At 40.5% G+C, this 23,258-nt stretch overlaps 1 protein-coding gene across 8 annotated transcripts in view; it reads right to left on the bottom strand.

The window, feature by feature from the left end:
* The window catches only part of mef2aa (myocyte enhancer factor 2aa), a 64,127-nt gene that overhangs the window by 26,690 nt on the left and 14,179 nt on the right, over nt 1-23,258 (bottom strand). For all 8 annotated transcript variants that reach the window (XM_084933351.1, XM_084933350.1, XM_084933355.1 and 5 more), the window contains 2 exons: nt 15,734-15,948; nt 8,820-9,023 (listed from right to left, as the gene is read on the bottom strand). In XM_084933351.1, the coding sequence (XP_084789477.1) occupies nt 8,820-9,023; nt 15,734-15,787 (258 nt within the window). In that variant the 5' untranslated portion in view covers nt 15,788-15,948. The remainder of the gene's footprint in view (nt 1-8,819; nt 9,024-15,733; nt 15,949-23,258) is intronic.

Below are 23,258 nucleotides of genomic sequence, written 5' to 3'. Positions count from 1 at the left end.
GTTCCACAGCAGAGTACACGTGTTAGAGAGTCACCTATAGCTTAACCATATATCTGCATGAGCATTGCAACATCTGTTTTATTACACTACAAAAGAAGACCGCTGACCTTTTTTCGCTAAAAGCCCAGAGGAAAAGGAGTCCTTGTCCTATAAAAAGTGGCACTTCTGAAACACAGCGTGTTGCTCGCAACAGAACCATTAATACTGCTCGCTGTGGCACGAGAAGACCTTTCAGAAAACTCTCATCAGACTCCTTCGTGAGAGATATGAAGACATCAAGTGGTATAAGCTAAGTACTTATTTAGATAGAGTTTACTTTTACACTTTGCCCCACATTGGGTATCTCTACTCTAAATATACTGTAGACTCTGAGGCTATAAAATTTATACCCTCTGTTGGAACTATAAATGTATCAGAAGTATTCTAGTAGTCCAAAATAAATCGTCCGCTTTTACTATAAAATGTGTGAGTTTATTTTTATCTCATCCCACTGCACTAATCTGAAAATAACTTATCTTGTATGTATATAACAGTTAGTATGTTGGCTCTGACACTCAACAAAAGTTAACTGTAGAGCTGACCTGGCCGGAAACACAGGCCCAAAGGTTAAATGTCTGCCCTCAGATACAAAAAAAACCCCCAAAAAACAGTCTGTGCACACAGACAGGAAGAAGTGCATCATCTTAACAACACTGTTTGTTTATATGTACGCCAAATGAAGAGGCGATAATGGGATTTCAGAAATACTAATTAATGGCTGCCTTTGTTGCTACATTATCAACCTCTCCAGAGACAACAGACTAACTGACAGGTTTCATATTTATGCGGCAACAAGGAGAAGACACTAAAATAAAAACTAAAAAAATAAATAAATTTTCATTATTACAATGCAGTATCACCGAAAACTTCTATTAATCTCAAAACAAAAACTTCCAAAACACAATAACATCATATTTAGGTTGGTCTGCAGTATTGTATGTGACCTACAGTTATTAAGTATAAAAAATAATTTTAATATCACTTCAATAAGTCATAGAAGCCCCAAACTACATGTATTTTTTTTCTGTAATATTAAAAATGGGCTGGCTGAAAATTTCACATATATTGAAAAGCCCTGGAAAATCAACATCAACCCAATAAATCTATGTCAACAGCAATGACATTTGATTTAGCTTAAAAGGGATATCTCATCACTGCTGCTGTGAGGTCTGTGGCGAAACACCAAAAAGGATGATGATGGTGCAGATAAAGGGTAAAGTAGAAAGATACTGGTAAAGGGCTGAGGCAGATATTGAGCTTTGCAGAGAACTGAGAATGAAGTCATTAAACCGGTCTATTTATTTATTCCTTTAAATAGCGCTCATTGCAGAGAACACAGCAACTTGTGCTTGTTTTGCCTCTTTTCAGACAACAGGGAAATTCTGTCAAAACCAAAACATTTTCACCGGCATATCATATATATATATATATATATATATATATGAAATATCATATATTATATATCATCATAATATATCATATATTAATGTATACACATTACTTTAAACACACCAGAAAAGTATGGATACTACCAACTTACAGAGAGAGCAAAAGGGAAAACTAATAAATGAATGCTATGTCTTTATGTTTTTCATGACAGCAGAATATAGAAACACTTAACAGCAAACTAAAAAAAAATAAAAAATACAAAAAAAAAAAAACTTTCTGCAGAAATGAAACCAAGACAATGAAAAATCTTCAAACATGCATAAAAACTTTGACTGGTGTCAGGTACAAGTAATTATCCAAACAACAAATAAAACTCAACACCTAATCATGCATCTGTTCACTTAATATAGCCACCCGACACTTAGCACAAACATTGCGTTGTTGAAAATAAAATTCTATACTAATTCAATTCTCCCCAATTCTAAATTTCAGTTAAGTAAATATATCTGTGTAGCTGAACTTGAACGACTTATGTTACAATTGCAAAACTGACCATATACCATTCAAAATACCACCACCTGTTTTTCTAACCTGGAGAAATTCTCTCATTTTCTACACAGAAAAGTATGCTATGTGTGTTAACTTGTTGTGAAAAAGACTCTTTTTCATCGGTATGAATAACTTTCATAATGTGTACGTGTGTGGGCAGCACATACCTATTACTATATTACTTAAGTGACCAATGAATGAACAGTGCAATAACTGCAGTATCCACCAAACACATTTTGTAGCCTATGAGATAATACCTGAGAGATAAAGAAACAAGCAAGTATCGTAGGGCTAAAGAAAAAGCATGAATAGAAATAAATAATCATTTTATTGCCCTTAAAATATGTTTGGATATAAAACTTTTGGATGTCTAAAAATAAATTTATATTAATGTGTTTTTTTTTATTTAAACACTGTGACATAAAACATAAAAAAAAATCACACTACCACATTTCTGTCACACTATGAAATTCCTGAAGAAACTAGAATTTTTATCTCTCTATTGTCTCCACTAATCAGCAAAGTTGCAGCAGAAGTTGCAAAGAAATTCATGCTGTTGCAGTAAAGTTGACTTTTAATCTTTTCAATTTGTGTTCAAAAGATTTCAATTACACGTGTCAGAAATCGTGTGCTCAGACCGCTCTAAATGCTTGGTTTTTCAAAGGGATTTTTTTTAACTCTTAGCTCTAATTGACATCAAAGATAGGTGATGGCCTTAATATAGTCTGCTTGCACAAAACAGCCAATCACTTGGAAGTTGGCTTAATTGAGCTTGTTTCAGACCAAGGATGAATTAAGGGGCTGCACCAAGGCCCACTAGAGGGTAAATCGGGAATAAGGAATGATGTAAATCTAGAATAAAAGTGCAGAAACAGAAATTAGTATAATAGGAGCACTTTAAATTATGACCATAAATGTGTTTAGTGAGGTTAAAACTGTCCTTGACCTTGAACTGCTATTTCTAATCAGTTCATGTCTGAGTCCAAGTGGATTTTTGTGCTAGATGTGATAAAATACTTCCAGGTGATCGATTCTAATTATTTGCAAGACTGGGATCGACATGAGGTCAGAGACCTTGACCTTTGACCACTAAAATTAAAAATTTTCATCCTTAACTCCAGGTGAGCTAATCCTACCACGACTGCCGCCAGTGCAGAAGCACGAAATATAAATTTCAATCTACTGTTAACTAACATTTCAAGGTCTCTCTATAAACGTGAAGCTTCTGTCAGAGTTGCTTTCAGTTTTATTTATTTGTCATATGCAAGTTAGCACAGGGTCAACATTGCAATGAAATGTGTTTGAGTTGTGTGCAGTATGTATTCACCTGTTAACTCTAAATCAAGTATACCACACTTTACTGCTATTTTCTGAGATGTGAGGCTTTACTTTTATAAATTAAGATTCATTTTGAAATCAATACATCGAGATATAAAAACATGCACTTTCAACAGTGCATGTTGCTCAGCAGCAATCTACACGACACATAATTGGCAAGACATCATCTTGAGTAAATCATGTAGCACTAATAGCAATTTAAAGCACAATTATAAATACACGCTCAGGACAAGCTGCCTCTGGTACTTGGAGTAGTTTCACCAATTCACTCTGATATTCAAGTATTTGTTCTTGCTGTTAAAACCAACACAAATAATCTGCACAGCACAATATCCTAGACAGACTTCAGAGTTGACTGAGTGCTGATCTATTAAATATTTGCAAGGCTAAAGCTCTTTTCTCTCATAAATATTTGATCAGTAATTCTGGTGATGAAGGGTGAGAACAAATTCAAATGCAATTTGTGTTGGGCTTTTTTTTCCCATGTAAAACAAATAAAGTATTAAACAAAGCCGGAGCCACAGCCTGACTTTGTTAACACATTTGCTAAAGTAATATATTTTTTCAATTTTAATCTGAGCACCTGATCTGATCTCTCTGATCTCTGATCAGCTCTTTGGAAATGTTTCATTCTGTCAAAAAGTCAGAAGTCGTTCAAAGATAAAAAAATCACAGCTTTTTCAAGTGTAGTTTGAAGCGTTCATTTTTAAGAAATGTCTGTAAAAAAGAAGCCTTTTTTGAGTAAAATGACTCTCTGCTATTTCTCCACTCTCATAAAGTAATAAATAAGAAATCACATTCACTGAATGGAGGCTTAAGACAGTTTTCTGCTTGTTTTTTTCTCATGTTCTTCCATCTCTCTTCCTTAATCCCCCCCATCCATACACCCCCGGCCCATTCCCCAGCCTCCATTTCCAATGAGCCACCAGCAGGAGGATAATTGATCAATCATGCTAATTGAAGAGTCTGGACAGCTAGACCACCATAGCAGATGTGCCAATTTGCATTCATTAGGATAGAAATGAGCCTTAATCACTGCTCAGCCTTTGATTGACGAACATAAATATCTCCTGTCTGAAACTCCCGGTGCCCATTCAGCCCAAAGCTTTTCAAGGGATTCATTCTATAACTGGTAATAATATTTATTTTGCTTTGATCTGTAAATCACAGGAAAAAAAAAACACTTGCGAGGCACAGCTCATCACTTAATGCAATGATCGTCTCCATCATTTAAAGTGTAACACGCAGAATGAGGGACATGAGGAGAAATTAAACCTTGAATTGTGATAAATGCATGCGTAGCTTTTGTCGTCGCGAAATCTACAGCACACAATGTGTGACATTCAGTAATGGTCAACATTTACATACCTTATTAATACAGCTCAGTTTATGACAAAAGTTCATAGTGATCATGAAATAAAGCCTAATGGAAATTACCTGATAATTCTGTGCTCATTTCCTCTCACTGTACTGGTCTTGTGAGACGGGGGGACTGCTCGTTCATAAATACAGAAGGAATTGTCCCTTTTTCCCCGAGTCACAATAACAATGGCCACCTCTCTTTATTATGAGTAAGATAAGCAGAATTTCCCTATGAATGATCTCACGCTGTTTATTCTCAGAAACCATCAGGGTAAAAGACATGAAAAGGAGCGCTAAAAAGTCACTTCTTTGCATATAGCTCTCTCCGGGTATTTAAAAGGTATCGGTATTTCACTCCGAGCGCATTCCTGAAATTTGATTATAGTCTATTCACAACCTTGATTTCATCAGATTAGAATTAAGTGTCAATTAATGTTTATTCCATGTGTCTGCAAACCTGATTAATGCTAACCTATACCATATACCTTAATTGCATCGAATTGCTTAAATAGGGGACAGATTGATACCAAATTATGCCTGTGAAGTTAATATCTTATTTCAAGGTTTCTCCTGGAGAGACACAGAGATCTTTCTGTGTGCAGAAACACAGCGTGAGGTTATAGCAGAGCACAAATCTCATTAGCTCCACAAGCGGAGACGAGAGTAAGACTAAATATTATTAGATTAATCTAATGACTAACGGCAGCATTTTCATTTGTGGAATAAACAGAATTCAATAAGTAACACAATAGAAACAACACCATGAAAACTTCATTCAGGAATACCCTACTTAGTCCACTGTTACATTGAATAACCCTAATGCATGAGAATACGCTGAGACAACATGAGCTATAAATGCTAAATAAGTCGTCTTTATTTACAGTAAGAGACATTGCTGGTAGTCACTCAGGCCATGTGATTCTGGCAAAATTATTTATTTAACAAATTAAAACAGTAGCTTGTATAAAAACACCCACCTGTCTTTAATAGTAAAAGCGGTGAAAGGTTTGTTTGATGCACACAGGTGAATTCATAAAAAGACTTTACACCACTGCTCACCCTCGCCTGGAGTGACGGTAAGGTTAGCACATGCAGACAAGAACTGCCAAAACACACACACACACAACCAGGGTAGAAAAATCTGAGCCTACTGCTCTGCTTTGGACTGCGAGCCAAGTTTGAGACAAAGTCCATAGCCCTCCACTGGGTTATCAAACTGTGGCCAAGGCATGCATCCATCTGTGGAAAACATGGAGACTGTTCTCCCACACTGCACAGCCCAGCCTTTATCTACAGATGGTACTACTGAGCAAGAATGTGACCTTTGATTTGGTTTCTCACATGGAAAGGTCTTACCAATGAAAAGTGGGTGAGCATTTTTCTTTCCTCCAAAACAGGACAAATGAGCACATGGCTGTTTTTATAGCAAAGACTTGTTTAACACAATTTAAAAATTTAGATAAGTGTCCCGTGTAAGTGCCCTCATGTGAGGCCTATTTCAGTAGATAAATGAGGAAGGGGTGGATTCTTCCCATTATTATAAATGCATCAGCTCCTCTGTGTAGTGTACAAGGATTTGTACAGCGGTGGTGAAGCACAAAATCTGGGAAAGTGCTCACCAGCAGAGACGGTCAAAAAAAACAGCCAAAATTAGGCTTTCTCTTAAAATATGATCAGATCCGAGCGGGAACTTGTGGGACTGGAAAATAAAGCCAGCACAGAAATGCAAACAAAGCTGCAGTTCCTGAAGTGGCCACTTTTACAGTGGAAATAAACACAGTTTTGGCCTCAAAAGCTTATTTTCCCCTTCATTATGACTGAAACCTCTACATCACCCTATCACAGTTGAGATAGATCCCACCCCCTCACTACCCAGAAATGAACAAGCAGTTAAGAAAATGGATGGATGACAAACTGTTAAATGTATGTATTATGAGCTGTTGACAGGTGAGAGCCACCCAGGCAGCTAGTTAGCGAAACACGCCTCTCCACTGCATAACAAATAACATGGCTCAGTTGTGGATAATTGTGTTAAATGCAGGGGCGGATCTACTGTGTTGGCATGTGGCTTAAATTGTAACACATGCATATGTGTAAAGAAATGGCTTTGATTTTGCCACCCCATCTGATTTCCATGCCACTCTAAGAAAGTTTCTCTAGATCCGCCCCTGGTTGAAAGCTAAGTGAATTTCTAGTAAGTTCTAGTACGTTTGCTAGAATTAGCAAATAACTTAGCAATCCATCAAATATGGTCATTTCTGGCTAATGATGATGATTAAAACAATGACAGTCATAATGCTAAAATTGGCACATCAAAACGGGAGTTTATGGGTGACGTCACAGTGGCTAGAACTATCTTCTACATGTATATATACAGTCTATGATTGGGTCATAGCCTCCACACATTATCAGGCTCCTCAGGCACAGCTCTCTGAAGAATGAATAGTGAGACAGTGTGTTGATGCTGTTAAGTGGACTGGGTTGGTTACTTCAGCTCTGTTTCACATCTGAACCCTGACCACACAGCTTGCAGGCAGAGGGGCATTTGTTATAAACTGCAAAGACGCTGGCCGAGTGAGCCGGGACAACGGTGGCTTGTTCTCGCCTTTTATACAGAGGGGCAGCTTGATGGGGTCAGCCAGCAGTACTAGGTGGGAAAATCAGCAGGAGAACAAAAAATGTACATTCCAATTACACCAAGCTGTTCACATAAACATACATCTGCAGACCACAGATATAGAGCGTGGTGTGGATTGACCCGGCTGATACGTGGTGAAAAAAAAATCCCATGACTCTCAGTGCAAGGTGTTTGCGGGAAGTCTTCGTTGTAATAAGACAGCCTCCAGAGTCACAGCAAAAGCAAAACTGTGGTCACTGTTATGTAAGGAAAGTATTTATGTATTTTTTATGCAGGTGAGCCCTTGCTATGCTCTGAGGGCCCCTGATGGAGGAGTGACTGCATGAGTGTACGGATGCCAGAACACTCTTGTGCAGCTCTGCCAAGCAGGTAATTCACAAGCAGCAGCAGTATAAATAAAAGATAATGGGCCACAGCTGACTCCTTTATGCTGCATGTAATTTCACTAATTCCTCCAAGTGAAAGTCTTTTTTAAACTGGCATTCTTGATTTTTTTTCTATCCATTCTGGCCCATTTGAAACTCTTAATGTCTCTTAATAGTGCAGGAGTAATAAAAATGCTATATGTTTTAGTGGGCAGGTGGCAGTAAAAACAGAGAATTGGGATGTAGCAGTTTGCATGGTCTATTAAAAAGTGTCTTGCTGCAGAAAATTATCATCTAAGTCTATTTCAAATAATAGCAATAAAGATTAATGGGCAACTTCATACTGAGAGTGTGGATTCCATCAATAGGCATTAACATACATTGTGTGTGCTTTCATCTAGTCAGAATGAAGATACCGGCCTCTTAAAGCAGATCTTGAATAAGCTGAGAAACCACACATGTGCCAATGCAAGATGTTTGGAACAGGATGTATCCCTAATTATTCTCATTTACTTTGGCTTTTACGCTTTTGGCTGACAGTTTTGTATGCTGGCATAACAAGTGGCTTACTCTTCCGCTAGTTGCTGGGCATGCAGGAGCTGCCAGGAAACCCAAGTGCTTGTTGAGTTTTATAAAGCTGTATGGAATGTACTAAACACTGTATTTCTCTGAAAAAAATACTGCAGCATTGGGCAAGCTAACTGTGTGTGCTGAGGAGTAGCCAGAGAGCTGTGCCCTGCAGGTACAGTATCTATGGGAAACAAGGTTAGCAATGGTGGTCGGCAGCTACTGTGTGCATGAGTGTGCAGAGATAGGTTTTCCACGTCAGTTGATGGGCCTAAGAGAAGCTGAACTTATCAGAGAGTGCAGACCTCCTGTGCCCTATCTGAATGGTGACTAGAAGGAAACTGCTATTTGTTCCTGACAGCACTTACAAACCAAGCCAATGGTTATCAAAGAATACATACGTCTTTTAAAGTGGAAGCCAAGCAATAAAATAATTTAGCCTGCATAAACCCGAGGATATGTTTTGTATAACAAAGCATAAGGAAGATAAACTACATGCTCAGTGTGAGGTTAAAATGGCATGGTGTGAAAGAAGTTTTTTATTGCAAATTAAGAAAGCGGTGCTTGCTCACCTCTACAATGTCAGAGTTGGTTCTGCTCTCGTGGGGCTCGTTGTACTCTGTGTATTTCAGCAACACTTTGTCCATGTCTGTGCTGGCGTACTGGAACAGTTTGTTGGAGCTGTTGAAAATGATGAGGGCGATCTCACAGTCACATAGTACGCTCAGCTCATAGGCCTTTTTCATCAAGCCAAACTTCCTCTTTGTGAAGGTAACCTGAGGAAACACAGAAAGCAGCCAACGGAGAACATTTTTATTTGTACACACAGTTTGGTTTAATTTGCACTTTAGCATTCTCATTACAACGAAAAGCTGTAGTCAGTAGTTGCTGTGTGATTATTAGTGGTAAAAGGGGTATTTACATATTTTTTTGAAATACATTTAAAATCTTCACGTAAATGCAGAGAAGTACTATCAACAATAATAATAACAGCCACTGTCAGTGCTGTCTGTAAAACTGCTAGATACTTCTGCATTAAGCCCTGTAAGCAGCGTATAATCGATCCAGGTGGATCTTATAAAGGAATGTTTGTATGTAAACTGTCCATGTGCTAAATAGCTGATATTTCAACATAAATACAACACTTGAGTGAACTGCAGCAGAGATGTATAGTAGAAAAAAACATTAGAAACAAGCATGGTAACACAAGATAAGAAAGGCAACAACACTACTGTAAACAAGATGACAGATAACAAATTCATTTCTGCTTTAGTAACAACTGAAATAACATAGTGCATATCTGAAATGTCTAGTTATCGGGCCAGAGGTCAGGGTTAGAGCCACGAGTCAGCGAGCTGAGTCAGAGCTTTGGCAACAACAGGGGTCCATACATTACTGTAGCCCCTGTCTCCATATACGGAAAGCTATCTCTGTAGTGCAGCATAAGCCTTGTAACACGAGCCCTCAGATGGGACTTTGGGTCATACATCACTCCAATGGTAACGCAACCCTCTGCAAAGTGACTTTCTGTCCTGTAGCTCTGCAGCTCTGTCTCTGTGGTCACTCACACCAATTCACATGTGTCATTATGTTACACTACCTCTTTACAGTAAGCTACACTCATTTCTCAAACTAAAAACATTATTAGTGAGGAAACTGGACACAAATACAGCCGTTGTCTCGCTTGTGTGCAGAAATCTGTTTTGGAAATGCGTTGCTTTTTTTTAATCTGACTTTTCACAGCATATGTCTTGTCAAATTGTGGCTTGAGAATGTGCTAGTAAAAGCTGCGCTCAGAGCTTTCCGTCTTAAAAAGCAGTGCATGGGGTCTATATCCTCCATCAGTTTTACTGACCTACTAAGAGAGGAGTTGAGGAGATGAGCTTGCTTTGTTCAACTTTAATTGGTCACAGCTCGCAGCTATACCCTCATTTTAACTGGTATAATGCAGTATAATCTTATGTGTTGCATAGTGTATGTGTAACCGCTAAGGCAGCGGGGTCACTACAGCTGTGATAAATGAATTTTAAATCTTCCACGCTACAGGTAATTACACTGGATCATTATTCCTGTTATAGACACACCGGAGCCTGTCCTGCTGTCATTTTCTTTTCACTGCACAAATCTTATTCAAGCTCATATGACAAAACAAAATTCTAACATGAAATTTCTTAAAATCACAAGGTTTAAGTACAGGAGAAGCTGAACCAAATAACATGTTTCCTTACAAATCACAGTTACAGAGTGTTTGAGTGAGTTTGGCTGACAGGGGAAAAAAGCATTTTCTTAAGGTGGACACACAGTGGGGGATCAAGCCGGGACCAGCCTCTTTCTACCTAGTTGGAGTTGTAACCACCTGATACTAGTCTCCTCTGATTAAACACCAGCGATGCCCACTCGCTCATTTACCCGCTTGCGTATTTGTTTGCCTAACCAACTGGAAAGCAGCGACTGTCATGTGGGAAAACGATTAACAAATTGTATGCTTTTTAGCAGATGAATGTGGCTGTTAAGCCATGGAGATGTCACCTTTCAGCAGGAAGCCCAGGATGAGATGCTGAGCGAAGACTTTGTTCCACCTGGATGCATGGCTGTGCTGAGTGCAGAGCTGCTGACCCAGGCATCGCTTCATTTCAACCTCAGCAGCAGTACTGAGACCTGGTCCTTGCCCCAGCCACAGACAGAGTAACTCTACAAGGGCTAGCTACTGCTCACACTTCCATTAAAATGTGACAAGCATATTATTCTTCTGTACATACACACTTAGGTTATTTTGTAACCGATTGCCCTATTTTTATCCTTTTGTTAGAACATGTAAGAGGTCCGTCTAAATTTGATGGGTCACAACACAAAAAAAAAAAAAAAAAAAAAAAAAAGGTTTGGGGCATATGGACCAGCATTCACAAATGCACAAACCTCAATCCACCCCCATCTTTTCTGGGGTGACTGGTGCGACAGTGGAAAACCACAGACATCCTTGAGGTCAAGTGGGAGGTTCAATGGCAAAGCTTTCCTATGCTTCACCGAGTCAAATACACCCACAAACACACTCGATGCGGTTTTAGCATTTTTTCGAATCGCTCCTGCAGTAAGATGTGGTGCAAATTTAGTCTAACTCCCTGACTAATTCATGTAATTCACAGCGACAGGATTAGCCTCAGTATTGTAAAATTCTACACCACACTGTTCCAGTGCATCTTACAGTTGTTCACAAAAATCGTATGCCGTGGCGAAAAAAGACAGGCCACATTTAAACTTCCAACACATTTAAGTGATCCCAGCTTTCTAGGCTTGATAAGGTCATTTTAACAGCTCACACAATACCCAGCAGATCAGTGAGCCTCTGCCACACTGAAAACTCTCTGATGTTTTAAGAAGCTCTCTCAATGTCTAGATAAAGTAGTAATTCCACTCTCAATTCACACTTTCTGCATTTCTACCTTCTTCCCAAGAGCCCCACCACCACAACCTATGTTTATAGAGCTTTAATTGAGGTAGGTAATTTACTTTTTATTTTTTATATTTTTATAGCAGACCAAACTAAATGCTGCTGCAGTTCTATCTTTCCCTAAGCGATAGCAAGTTCAGGTAATGGGGAAACCTTCTTTGGAACGGACAAAATCATAGTCAAGGGGTAAATTTAAAAAACTGCATATGAACGGCAACAAGTAAATTTGGTCTCATCAGCAATACAGTTGCCTGTTTGTTAAAAATAATTATAGACCTGCTTAGCTGGTAAAATGCAATGGAAAGTTTAACTGCACAACGTATAGACCTTTAGTGTAAACATACAAGCATGGGTCTGTCATGTATGCTTTTACTGCTGTATTCGGTTTATGTTTTATTGTCTTCAACATTCACAAGACAGGCTCTGCCACGGAAACTTGTGTAGCATATAACAGCATATGCTACAACAAACTCCAATACACACATTCACACAGAACTGACTTGTCAATCAAATGGTCTATCAATGTCTGTCCGCAGGCAGAGGTGCCAAGATGACAAACAAGACATCTGGGACTGAGAGTGCAGCTGTGACTGGAGCATGGCAGGAGATGCCTGAGTCACTAACACCTTCAGAGGGGTGAGGAGCTAGCGGCCTTATTAGAACCTCATGTCACCTCTGACAGCCCCTATGGCAGACATGAGAGCAGGCTTCAGAGACAGTGAAGTCTGGCACCAGCTGGCAGAGTGACCCAGGCCCTGTGGCTGCTGCCCTGGCTCCGCAGTGGCAGAGTGTGTGGGCTTAGGAGATGAGCCAGGGCCACTGTGACTGTCTGCCTGGATCAGCTCTCTCTGAGAGAGAGGACAGCCCGAGGAACCCCATGTGGACATTCGAAGGCACAATGGGCTAATCCAGTGGGTGGGATTGACCTTGAAACCTACAGTAGCTGTGACGGATCCTGTTTAGCGGAGACGATGACATGCAAGGTAACAAAATGTAAGTAGGTTTCCTGGAAATATCTCTAATCAATAACAAGAATGATGCATTTAATGGATAATTAATTTGTTCTGTTTATTGAAAACTGTAACTGAGAGAGTGTGTTGTGTTCAATATACTCTAAGTAAACCTGCTGCCCTGTCTAAAACCAAGACGAGATCAGCTAATTAATGGACACAAGCACTATTTCCACTTTCCTTTTGGACTTTCACACACCAAACAATAAAGAGATGATGCAACAAATATCAACAAACTCTTTAAGTGTCAAAAATATATATCAATTAAAAAAATATATAACAATGACTGCTCAGAACTTCAGGACTGAGTGAAAGCTGAAAAAGAGGCGCTATGTGCTGTGTTGCTCCCTGGAGAGTAAGTGAGAGAGAGTCTCTGCTTGCCTACAGGCATTTGACGTGCTGGAGCAAAATCCAAAATGAGCCACAGCAAGGGCAGGCAACCCTCCACCCAGCAGCAAAATCATCAAACTTTTAATGACTTGGACAATTACCCCCAGTGAGCCTGCTTAATGGCATCCAGAGGACGTCACTAGACACTGCTCACTAGGCCTCACCAACATGTACACTAACTTACGAGACTGATGCATACCTTGGCTTCTTCACTACTGTTCTCCCTATAGTTTCACAAAAATCGCAGCTGCTTTGGGAAGAAGGTAAAACGCACTGAATTGGCTCAGTGCTCTTGGCCCTACTATTGTTATTTTGTAAAGAACATGAGTTCCAAACCTCTGAAGTCTGAAAGAATGACAACTTTCTATTGTTGAAGACTAAATTTTCTTACTGGTCCGTCCACTCTTCTAGAAACTCAAAGTAAAAGAGGAAAATATAAGAACCTTTCAATCTGCACATGATGCCTGTACCTGTCTGTGTCTCAAAAGGTAATAATTGCTGTGAATACATCAAATCAGAAGAATGGTGCAGGTTGTTATCTTGCATTCATTTGCAATCAGTAAAGTCGGTCTAGCTGATGACTCTACTGCTGCCATCATTTAGCCAAGCCATGGAACAGAAACTGGCTCTTTGCAGTTGTACAGTAAGCATTATACGACCTCAGTTTGCTCCATGTCTCATTCTCCAGTGCATCTCTGCCAGGTCAAACAGCAGAAAGCGGCACAAAAATACTCTACCCTACACATGATGTATTAAACAGTTACACATCAATTTGTCATACATGCACAACACACTTCATTAGAATATAAACCTACCTGCGAAGTTCACAGCTTGCACTACGCTGTAACTACTTACCTTCTCAGCCTGTGTCACACACAGTGTTATAAATCCTGAAGGGTTAACAACCCTCCTAAAACACTTGCAGAGACAATGCAAGGGAGCCCCTGTTGTCCTTACACAACATCCTCTATAGAAATACTGTCTAATTAGTCCACTTAAGGACCTCTTTCATTTCAGTGTTACACTATGGAAAACTAACAGCAAAGATTTAAACTGTCTCCTGACAATGGGGAACATATGCTAATGGCTATTCCCCCTTGGTTAGGAGCACGCCCAAGGGAGATGGCACTGTGCGCTTCATGGCCCACGGAAAAAAAACGAGAGACAAAAAAAAAAAGCCACACGCATACATCACCTTATACCAAAGCTTTATTTTAGCACAGCCTATTGTCACAGCAAATTCTCTGCTGAGCCAGCTAAAACCAAACTAAATGCTAAATGTAAGCTGAAATGCCTGCATGCTGCTGATAAACTTTCTCACAAATTATCCAGTCAGACATTTAAAATCTGATGCAAACACTAGACTTTGGAAGGCATGTTAATAATAAGCTCTTCAGCTTTACTTTCCCGTAAAACAACACTGCAAAATGTGTCCCCTCACCACCTCATATATGCAGTGCAAAGAATGGATCTTCTGAAGAGTTAACCTGCTCGCCTAGCAATCGGAAAACAACCTGTTTTCATATAACTTTATGTTCTTTTTTTCCTTCATGTCACAGGTGACTGAATAGAGCTTGGATACCACCAACGAGCTTAGACCGATTCCCCTAACGCCCCCCTATTTGGAACCCACCCAGAACCAGGTGTAGTGCTGATAATTGGCCCACACTGTGGAATTTTGTTTTGCACTTGACTGAACTGCTAGCCTCACAGATAGAAACATAGTCAGAGTACCAACTGCATATTACCACATAATTAATCATGTTTAGCCGATGTTAACCAGATGCGTTCTATCTAGATACAGGAAACCTATGTATCTGCATTAATTGGTATAATTTGTCAGAAACAGTGCACATGCTTCCTTAACTTAGCTCTTAAATCATAGGGAGCGTAGCTAAATAAGACATACCATTTCTGCTATAGATATATGCACCTGTTATTCATGTTTCAAACAGACCCAGGCTGTTTTTTTTTACTGTTTTGCTGTTTAGGAGTTTATATTTAACATGAGCAGACAGAGTGAATTCCAGCTCTTTCCCGCTTTGTGGCTAGTCGGGACCAGCGAGGCCAAGGCAAAGAAGGGTGCTGTGTGTCCTTCTGACCCACCCTACAAATGAGAGGGTGCTGTGGTGCAGTGGCTGCTCCTAATTACTACCAAACAGCTGCAAACACACAGGGCTACAGCAAAGGGCCCCAGCCATACTGCCGGGCCAGGGGACAAGCCCTATAGTGTGGGAAGGCCACAGGCAGCCCGCTGCACTTCTTGCAACACTCAGTTCACTCCCACGCCATGAGGCCCCCGCTGCGGCCCAGACCTGCTGCTGCCTCATCAACTTCTCTGGTTGAAATTGCAGGGTGGCAAGGGAATCATGTCTGTAAATGCGACCGCACTGACAAAGAAATGTCATGGTCCCTGTTCAGCTGGCTGGGACTTTGGGGAGGGAGGTATGTCTGTTCAGATCCTTGCACACCATGACAGCTGCTGAACTTTTCCAAGAAGGAAAACAGAGAAAAACTGTAACCGTCAGATAGATACAGAGAAGCATGTAAAGATACAGAAGCATCTTTTAAAACAGTCTTAGATTAGACACAGACAAACATAGATATATAGATGAACTGTTATCTCTGTCCCACTCACCTGCCTGTTCCTTTCGTCCATGATCCTCGTGATCTGTATCTTCTTTCGCCCCATGGTTGTCTCCTTTCCTGGTTCTCTGACACCTCGACAATATCAGAAAAACAACACTCGTTCTTCCTCCTCTCTCCTAGCACATTGTGCAAAAGTCTCTCTTCTTATATTGGCTCTCACACTTCTCAAGACACTCTTTGTTCTTCAGCAGACCACACCAGGATCTGAAAGAGGACCAAAAGAGAAAGAGAAAAACTGAAAGTTAATATGACACCCAACAACATCTCCCAAAGTACCAGAGGGTTCTGCATTTTGTACTCAAGCACATACAGAAACTATGAGACCTGCATAGCGTGCTGTTATCTCTTTGACTGCTTCAATTGTTCCACAGCTGAAATCACTGAAAGGCAGGTTCACCCTAAATGGGAAGGAACTATTCAAGTCTCCTTGACATTTATTGTGTTTTTTTCCAATTAGAAGCTCATATTTTGAAAGAACAGTTTGACATTTTGTTAGGTTTTATATTTTTCTGACAAAGTTAAAATTAATACCAAAGTAGGTGGTGTTTTAAATTAGAAAAGCGAATGGAAACTTTTGTCCAAAGGTGACAAACTACACCCCCCCAGAACCTCTGAAGTACACCAATTAGCAAGTAATCTGTGCTAAGTCTATAAAAAGTTAAGAGTCAAGGGGAAAAAAACAATTCAATATCTTATTAAGGGTTATTTGCTTGGTTATTTCTTGGCTGAGAGCACTACCTTCCTGGAGTCTCTGGTCGTTGCCTGGCAACTGGTTTCAACTGGTGTGACTAAGTGAGCTCTGAACTTGTAGGCAAATTTAGTTCCCTTGACAGAGATTCAGGTTAACCATTTCTCTATTTCCAGGCTTTGTAATAAGTTAAGCTAAGGTAAGATAACCAGAAACTAGTTGTTCATTTGACTTTGAGGAGAGGTATAAATTCTTCCACAAAAGTCTTTTAAAGAAAGTGAAGAAGTGCATTTCTATAAATGCCAAACTTTTAGTATACTCGCCTACTTTAAGTTAGCATTTGTCTTATGCTTACATTTAACACTATTTCACACATTTAACACAGAATGCAAGGTTTTTATTAAACAAAAACTTTTAGTCAGTCTCTCCCCCCACCTGTACACATAGCCAGTTTTCAAAAGAAGATCATGCTGTCCCGAGAAGGCAAATTATGGACACTGTGTCCTCTTAGGAGAGGGACCATCTGGATTGTTACTCACACACAGTTAAAAGCAGGCATACACGATGGTAAAGGGAGCAGGTTGGGTTTGGTGGCTTTAACAGAGTAGTTGAACTCTATGCATGACACTCCCTTTCTCTAATTCTGGGTTTACAGAATGAAATGTACAGTAGTTCATTCTTTTTTTTATCCCATAACGTTTATATTGGCCACATAAAAGTTATCAAGGGACACCAGTGACCCATCCGTGACACAGACTGGGATGAAATGATGCGCAATACATAGCATAACTAACGTTTTTGGTAACTGGCTTTGATAGCAGAGTTTTTCCTGAAACAAATTGATTTATTTGAAAAAAAACTGTACCTTCCTCAGCCAGTAATATTTTTTTTACGGTCTCAGCTTGGTTACACTGATGCCAGCTTTGCTGTTAAGATGATGAAGAGGGAGAGCATAGTTTGGTCTTACAATAGGGTGGTTGAAATCTCCAGGGTTATAGGATAAGCCAGAGGGATAAAAAGAAGTTGGAATATATTCCCATATGAGCTTGTAACCTGGCCAGTGGTTCAGATCACAGTGTTCCCCAAGGAACATCTAACTCTGTCCTGTCTCTACTTCTCTGGAAGAAGAGATATAGCCCCCTCCCTGGAGGCACATCCATCACTTACACCCAGCAAATAGAAAATGTCCAAACAACTATATTTCCCCCATGAGTACAAATGTAGAAAGGTTAACAACTCGGGCCTTTAGATGCAGTCAGCAGTTGCGAGGTGAGGAAGCCAGGGGCCGATTTGGCAGTGAAAATGAAAATGACCAGTTGCAGTGGCACACAGTCATTATGGGTTACAGATGGACTGGCATTATGGTGTCTGGCTGTCTGAATCGGGGCTCCACTGTAGGCAAACTTGACTGAGATCACCTTGCTAACTTCCCACGCGTGGCTGTCTGAGCCAGGAAAGAAACTGTCTGAACCCCCACAAAGAATTTCCCCAAACCACATCACAACAGGCCAGGGAGAATGACAGTGCTCTTGTTCATTCAGCATTTTACACACAAACTAATGTTTGAATTAAAGTGAGCCCTGGGCAAAGGGTGTCTATTCCACTAAAGAAATACACTGGCCACCCTGAAGTTCATTTTGCTCCTCCTCTGTGTTTGTCAAGTTTTATCTGTGCATGTGAATATGGTGTCAGTTTTGAGATGTTTTATCTAATCACTTGCCAAGGCTAGTCTGAACTAACCACTGGCCTGTTATTTGAATGTGTGCATATGTGAATAGGTTCAGTGTAATGCGAGTATAAGCAGCGCGTACACATTCTTTCCTCCCGTTTTGCAGAGGAGCTGTCACCGGAGGACAGTTCAAGTCTAGAGGCATAATAGGCTGTGTCGTGACATTTTATCTTCCACAGATACGAAATGACAAGCTGAGAGAGCCTTCAGACTGCAGGTGTGCCACGCTCCAAACTTAGTGTCCATATTCATCACAAGTTAGTCAAAATCTAAAGTGGCTAGCTAACAAGACATTATTTTCAAGACTTGAACAACAGCAATCACTGATGTGTTACTGTGGTTATCACAATATACTTTGGCGTAGAATAAATAACGCAATTTCAACGTCCTGAAGTGAGTGGGATAATTCAGCTGGTCTTACCAACCGGATAAACATGTCAAAAGATGTTCAGATTACAAAGTAGAACAATGTCTGCACTGTAGCAGAGTGCGTGTTTCTGCGTGACACTCTTAACTTCTCGTGAGTGTTGGAATGGGACAGAGTATCTGTTTATGGCCTAAATCATGTGCTCTTTGTACAAGTGAGTGTGCATGTGCGTAGGAAACAGAGACATAGACAATAAACATAAAAGGAGAAAAGCACTGAACCAGAACCAGGATACCATATGAGGCTATGAGCCCACCTTAGAAAAAATGTACAGTATAGTCACGCAGCTGTCTCCTGTAAACTCACTGTCAACAGTAAAACCTCTTTCTTTCCAGCAGAGTGATTTAGTGGAAGTCTACTGGCAGCGATTTGAGTGTTTTAATTTGTGTAAAATTACCTTAAAATGATAACTGGGTTTTTGTTATCTTACCTTCACTGCAAGTGGCCACTAAATAATACACATTGGTCCTTTACCAGCTGCAAAAGGTTCCACTCAGTAAATTATAAAACATTCTGTGGGTAGTAGCAAAGTAGACGAAGAAGATGAAGTCACCTTGTTTGCACAAAGATGCATGGAAATGGATGAACGGTGTTGATAGTGACCGAGGTGAATGGATTAGCATCAAAGTTCCATATTAAATACACTTTTTTATTCCGCTTTGTTGATTTACAGCTAGAAGATCGCATGTTTAATACTACCACTTATTCTTCTCTGCCTTCTGCATGTGCTGCACAATAATCTGATTGGAAGATAGTGCAAGGCTTCCAGTTCTGTAAAACTAGAAATGACTCATGCGGCTCACTAATGTTAGCTTTAGTGTTAGTTTTTCCAGCATTACATTTTTTGCTCTTCTTGGCTATTTGTCATTATGAGGTTGATGCATTGTAATGTTGCAGTTTCATAAAGACACTGCAGGAAACATTTCTACAAACCCACATGTCTGAATGGCTGCCTCCACGTACAGAAACCATATCTACTGTGAATCCAACATTACCTCGAGCTTTTTCATGAAAAGCCACACAGATACTAAATGATTTTGCATTTAGGAGAAGCTTTAGTTTGTGCACACAAAACAGCACATTGTATAACAACACTACATTACAAAGACCTTGATGTGACACACCTGGTTCACTTTGATATAAACCAATCCAGCACTTCTGAAAGATGCTTACCAAACATTTGTAACACATAAATCAATGTGCAGAGAACATGTCACTGTAGCAACGGCCACAGCTTGACATAAAGTCAATATGGCATCCCCTACTATACCTGCTGTTAAACAAACACGCTGTTTTAGAATATGCCATGCCTATACAAGTGACTAAGCATTGCAGTTGTTTATTAACAGAGCCGCAGCAATCCTCTGTGATGAGGTGCAACACTGGTCAACTGACAAGAATGCTAGTCCTCCTCCTCCTCCCTTAAGACGGACCACTGAGACACTGGGAGGCTTGGTGACAGGTCTAGCCCTTTCACAATCAATAAAACATGCTCAATTCCCAGTGTAATTACTGGATCCAGCCTCCTCCCTCCCTCCTTGTAAGCCTGCGCTCATTCCACACAAAGTTGAACCATTACTCTCTCATCTGCTGCCCTATATAAAAGGTAACATAAAATTACATTTCTGTTGTGAGATGTGCCTAATGAACTAAAAACGAGGCCAGTGCTATGCAGTTAGTCCGTAACGAAGCTTATAAACTACAAACTTTTTTTTTCCACTCAACATCTCAAACGTCATAATATAATAAGAATGTGTCAAAGAAGATTTTGAAGATTCATCCTATGTGGCTTGTGTTAAAGATGTACCCACCATATGTAGCTATACGCAGCAAGCGCGCTTCAACTTCTTTGAAGGTGATGGACAGCAGCCAAAGTCTTAAGCATAGCCGTGACAGTTGCACTTCCTGTGCAAGGCAGAGTTAGCCTCAGTATCCTACCACAGGCCGTGGGCAGACAAAACTTAACTTCCTGCCCCTCGACTTCCTGTTATTCAGGACCTTTCAAAGTGCCCCTCTGTGGGGGAGACAGAGGGAGCGGGGCAAGGCAGTGGGGAGGAAGAAAGGGAGGGACCACCTTGGGGATACCCTCCCTTCTGATCCTTCCCCTTATTATCATCCTGAATGTAAGTCGAAGACTAAACAACAGAGGCTCATCTCTCGTGGCTTTGCCCTGTCTGTTTACTGTGTTTACTGTAAGGATCATTACACAGGCTGGACGACGTGCACAGGATGCTTTTGGCCACTCACTTTACAATTAGCAGGCAGAGGCCTTTTCTAGTTATTCAAACACTCCAATGGTTACATAAGAATGAATCACGGTGCTCACAACTCAAGTTAATATATAAACAACATGATTAAGACAGAAGTACATTCCCGAGCATGCAACAGCCTCACGCGGTAATCTGATGTGCATTGACACACAGATTCTGTGAAATAATCCATGACGACATTCTTAAGTGTATCAAACTCAAAGTGTCAACATTGCGGCTCGGTTATGATTAGCTTCTGGCAGACTGAAAACATAAAGCGAAGCGGCCTAAATCCACAGTTTTACCAATTTGTTTCAATGGCGCCTTGACACCAGCGCAGTAGGAAATGAACATCCACCTCTTTGTTCTCGCTTTAATCAGGAGGTGCTGTACCTGTAAATGGGGCTGTTGGCCTGAGGGGAGTGGAGGCAAGCCAGCCCTCTCACACTCTCTCCCTCTTCCCTTTTGTGAGAGTGCGCTTATCTCCCTCTCCAGCAGTGAAAGGCAGTATTGTGGCCCCAGCAGCATCACTAGTGTTAATGTCTCCTGATGCTAATCTGACACACGGCTGATCCTTTAACAACCACTTTCTCTATCCCCCCCCCCCTTTTTTTTGCCCTCCCCCTTCTTTTTTTTATTCTTTCATGCCATTTCTCATGATTTATTTTTCATCGTCTCTTTTTAATTCTCCCTTTCTTTAAACTCATGTTATACATTCCCTCACCTCAGTTTCCAAGGCAACTAATGAGACATAATTAACATGAGCTATCGCAAGGGCATGTGAACAAAAAAGTGAAAAAGGAGGCTTTGAGAAATGTAGAGAGGTGGGGCAGTCTGCAAAACATGGACTTTCTGCAGCACTTCCCCTTCCTCTGTAAAGCATAGCTTGGGGGTGACATTTCTCACACAGGAGAGATTTGAATATCATTTCAAGGAAAGGCTAAAATGCTTATGATATGAACACCTTGAACGTGTTAAAAACAAAATTCATACAGTTTGCACTAAAGAAGATCCTGCAGGCCAAAATACTGAGACTGAAATCAGGAATGGCAAGTCTTTCATAGGTTGCTTACAGATTTAAGCACTGTTAGAATGTTTCTTGCCTTATTGCATTAGGTAATACGTTTCCCTGCATATTAAATCAGTCTGAAGCTAATTCGATGAAGAAAGTATAAAAATGCATTGTTCAAAAGCAAACAGTGACCTGCATGTAGGGACAGTCACAAAGCCAGCAGTGAGTGCCTGCACTGAAATGGCAGCCAAGCAGACAGCGAGTGGTTAATCTGCCCTGATGACTGGAAGCTCAGTCCAACTCTCCAATGACCCAGCTGTAATCCCACAATGGATCAATGCAAGTTCAAACAATCCTCCATGCTGCTAGCACCTTGCTTGGGCTGGGGGATGGTGGTGTAAGACAGGGACCAGGAGACAGAAAGCTACTTATCACCTGCAAAATGACATCAAAAGGAAAGAGAGCCCCACAGGATGAACTTGTTCTCACTGAGAATACGCTTCACTGTGGGCTACAGCATACTGTATAGACGACTGAGTGGAAATGATGTCGCTCTTCAGATAAACACCAGACACGTATTCAATCTGCAAAATATGAATGACGATGAGTGGATATAACAACTTGTAACTGAAGGACATCATATGCTGACAACCTTAGCAGACAGACATCCTCCATCTCACTCTCGCAGTAGTGTCAGGGGATGAGAGGACTATGCAAGGTGACTTTGACTAAGTGCCTTGGGGTTTCGTGAGAAAACGCCATTGACATTACATTAATTTCATGTCTCTTTTTTAACTGACTTAGTGCCACGGAGGCCTGGAGAATAGAAAAAAAAAACGAAACAGACATTTTGCTTTAGCTTCAAGGCATAGGCAGTAGGGATCTAGAGGCCAGGAAGACAACAGTGACAAATAGGTGACATGATGTGATACCAACTTTTTCCTCATTATACGAGTAATTTAACAGAAGGATGAGACATTCAGTCAGCAGATCAGGATAAATGTTAGTCAGAAACTTTCCACTGCAGCTCACGTGTGTTTAGGTTTGACGGCAGTTTTTGCCAATGAAAGACAGACAGAAAGAAAACAACACAGAGAGAGAGTGAGAAGGGGAGTGTGAGACAGAAGACAGTATGACTGTGTTAACTATGTGGAAAGATGTAAGGGAAACAAGACTAAAAGAAGCACCCCGCACCCATCCCAACCCACCTCTGTGGTAGTGTGGTAGTGTGCGGCAGCTGCGTTGTAACATAATTACTGCTGGGACACATCTATTCCCAATGATCCATTTGCGTCAGTCAGGTTTTCAAGCCCAGCCAATGAATGGATTCTCAGTTTCTCAAGGATAAAGGGATGACCCTCACCTAACAGTTATATCCATTTCATGTAGAAAAGCTACTCTCCTCCTCA

Source organism: Perissodus microlepis, chromosome 7, assembly GCF_051167445.1.
Source record: "Perissodus microlepis isolate ML-2025 ecotype Zambia chromosome 7, ASM5116744v1, whole genome shotgun sequence".
Lineage (NCBI taxonomy): Eukaryota > Metazoa > Chordata > Actinopteri > Cichliformes > Cichlidae > Perissodus > Perissodus microlepis.
This window is presented reverse-complemented; position numbering and strand designations above follow the sequence as displayed.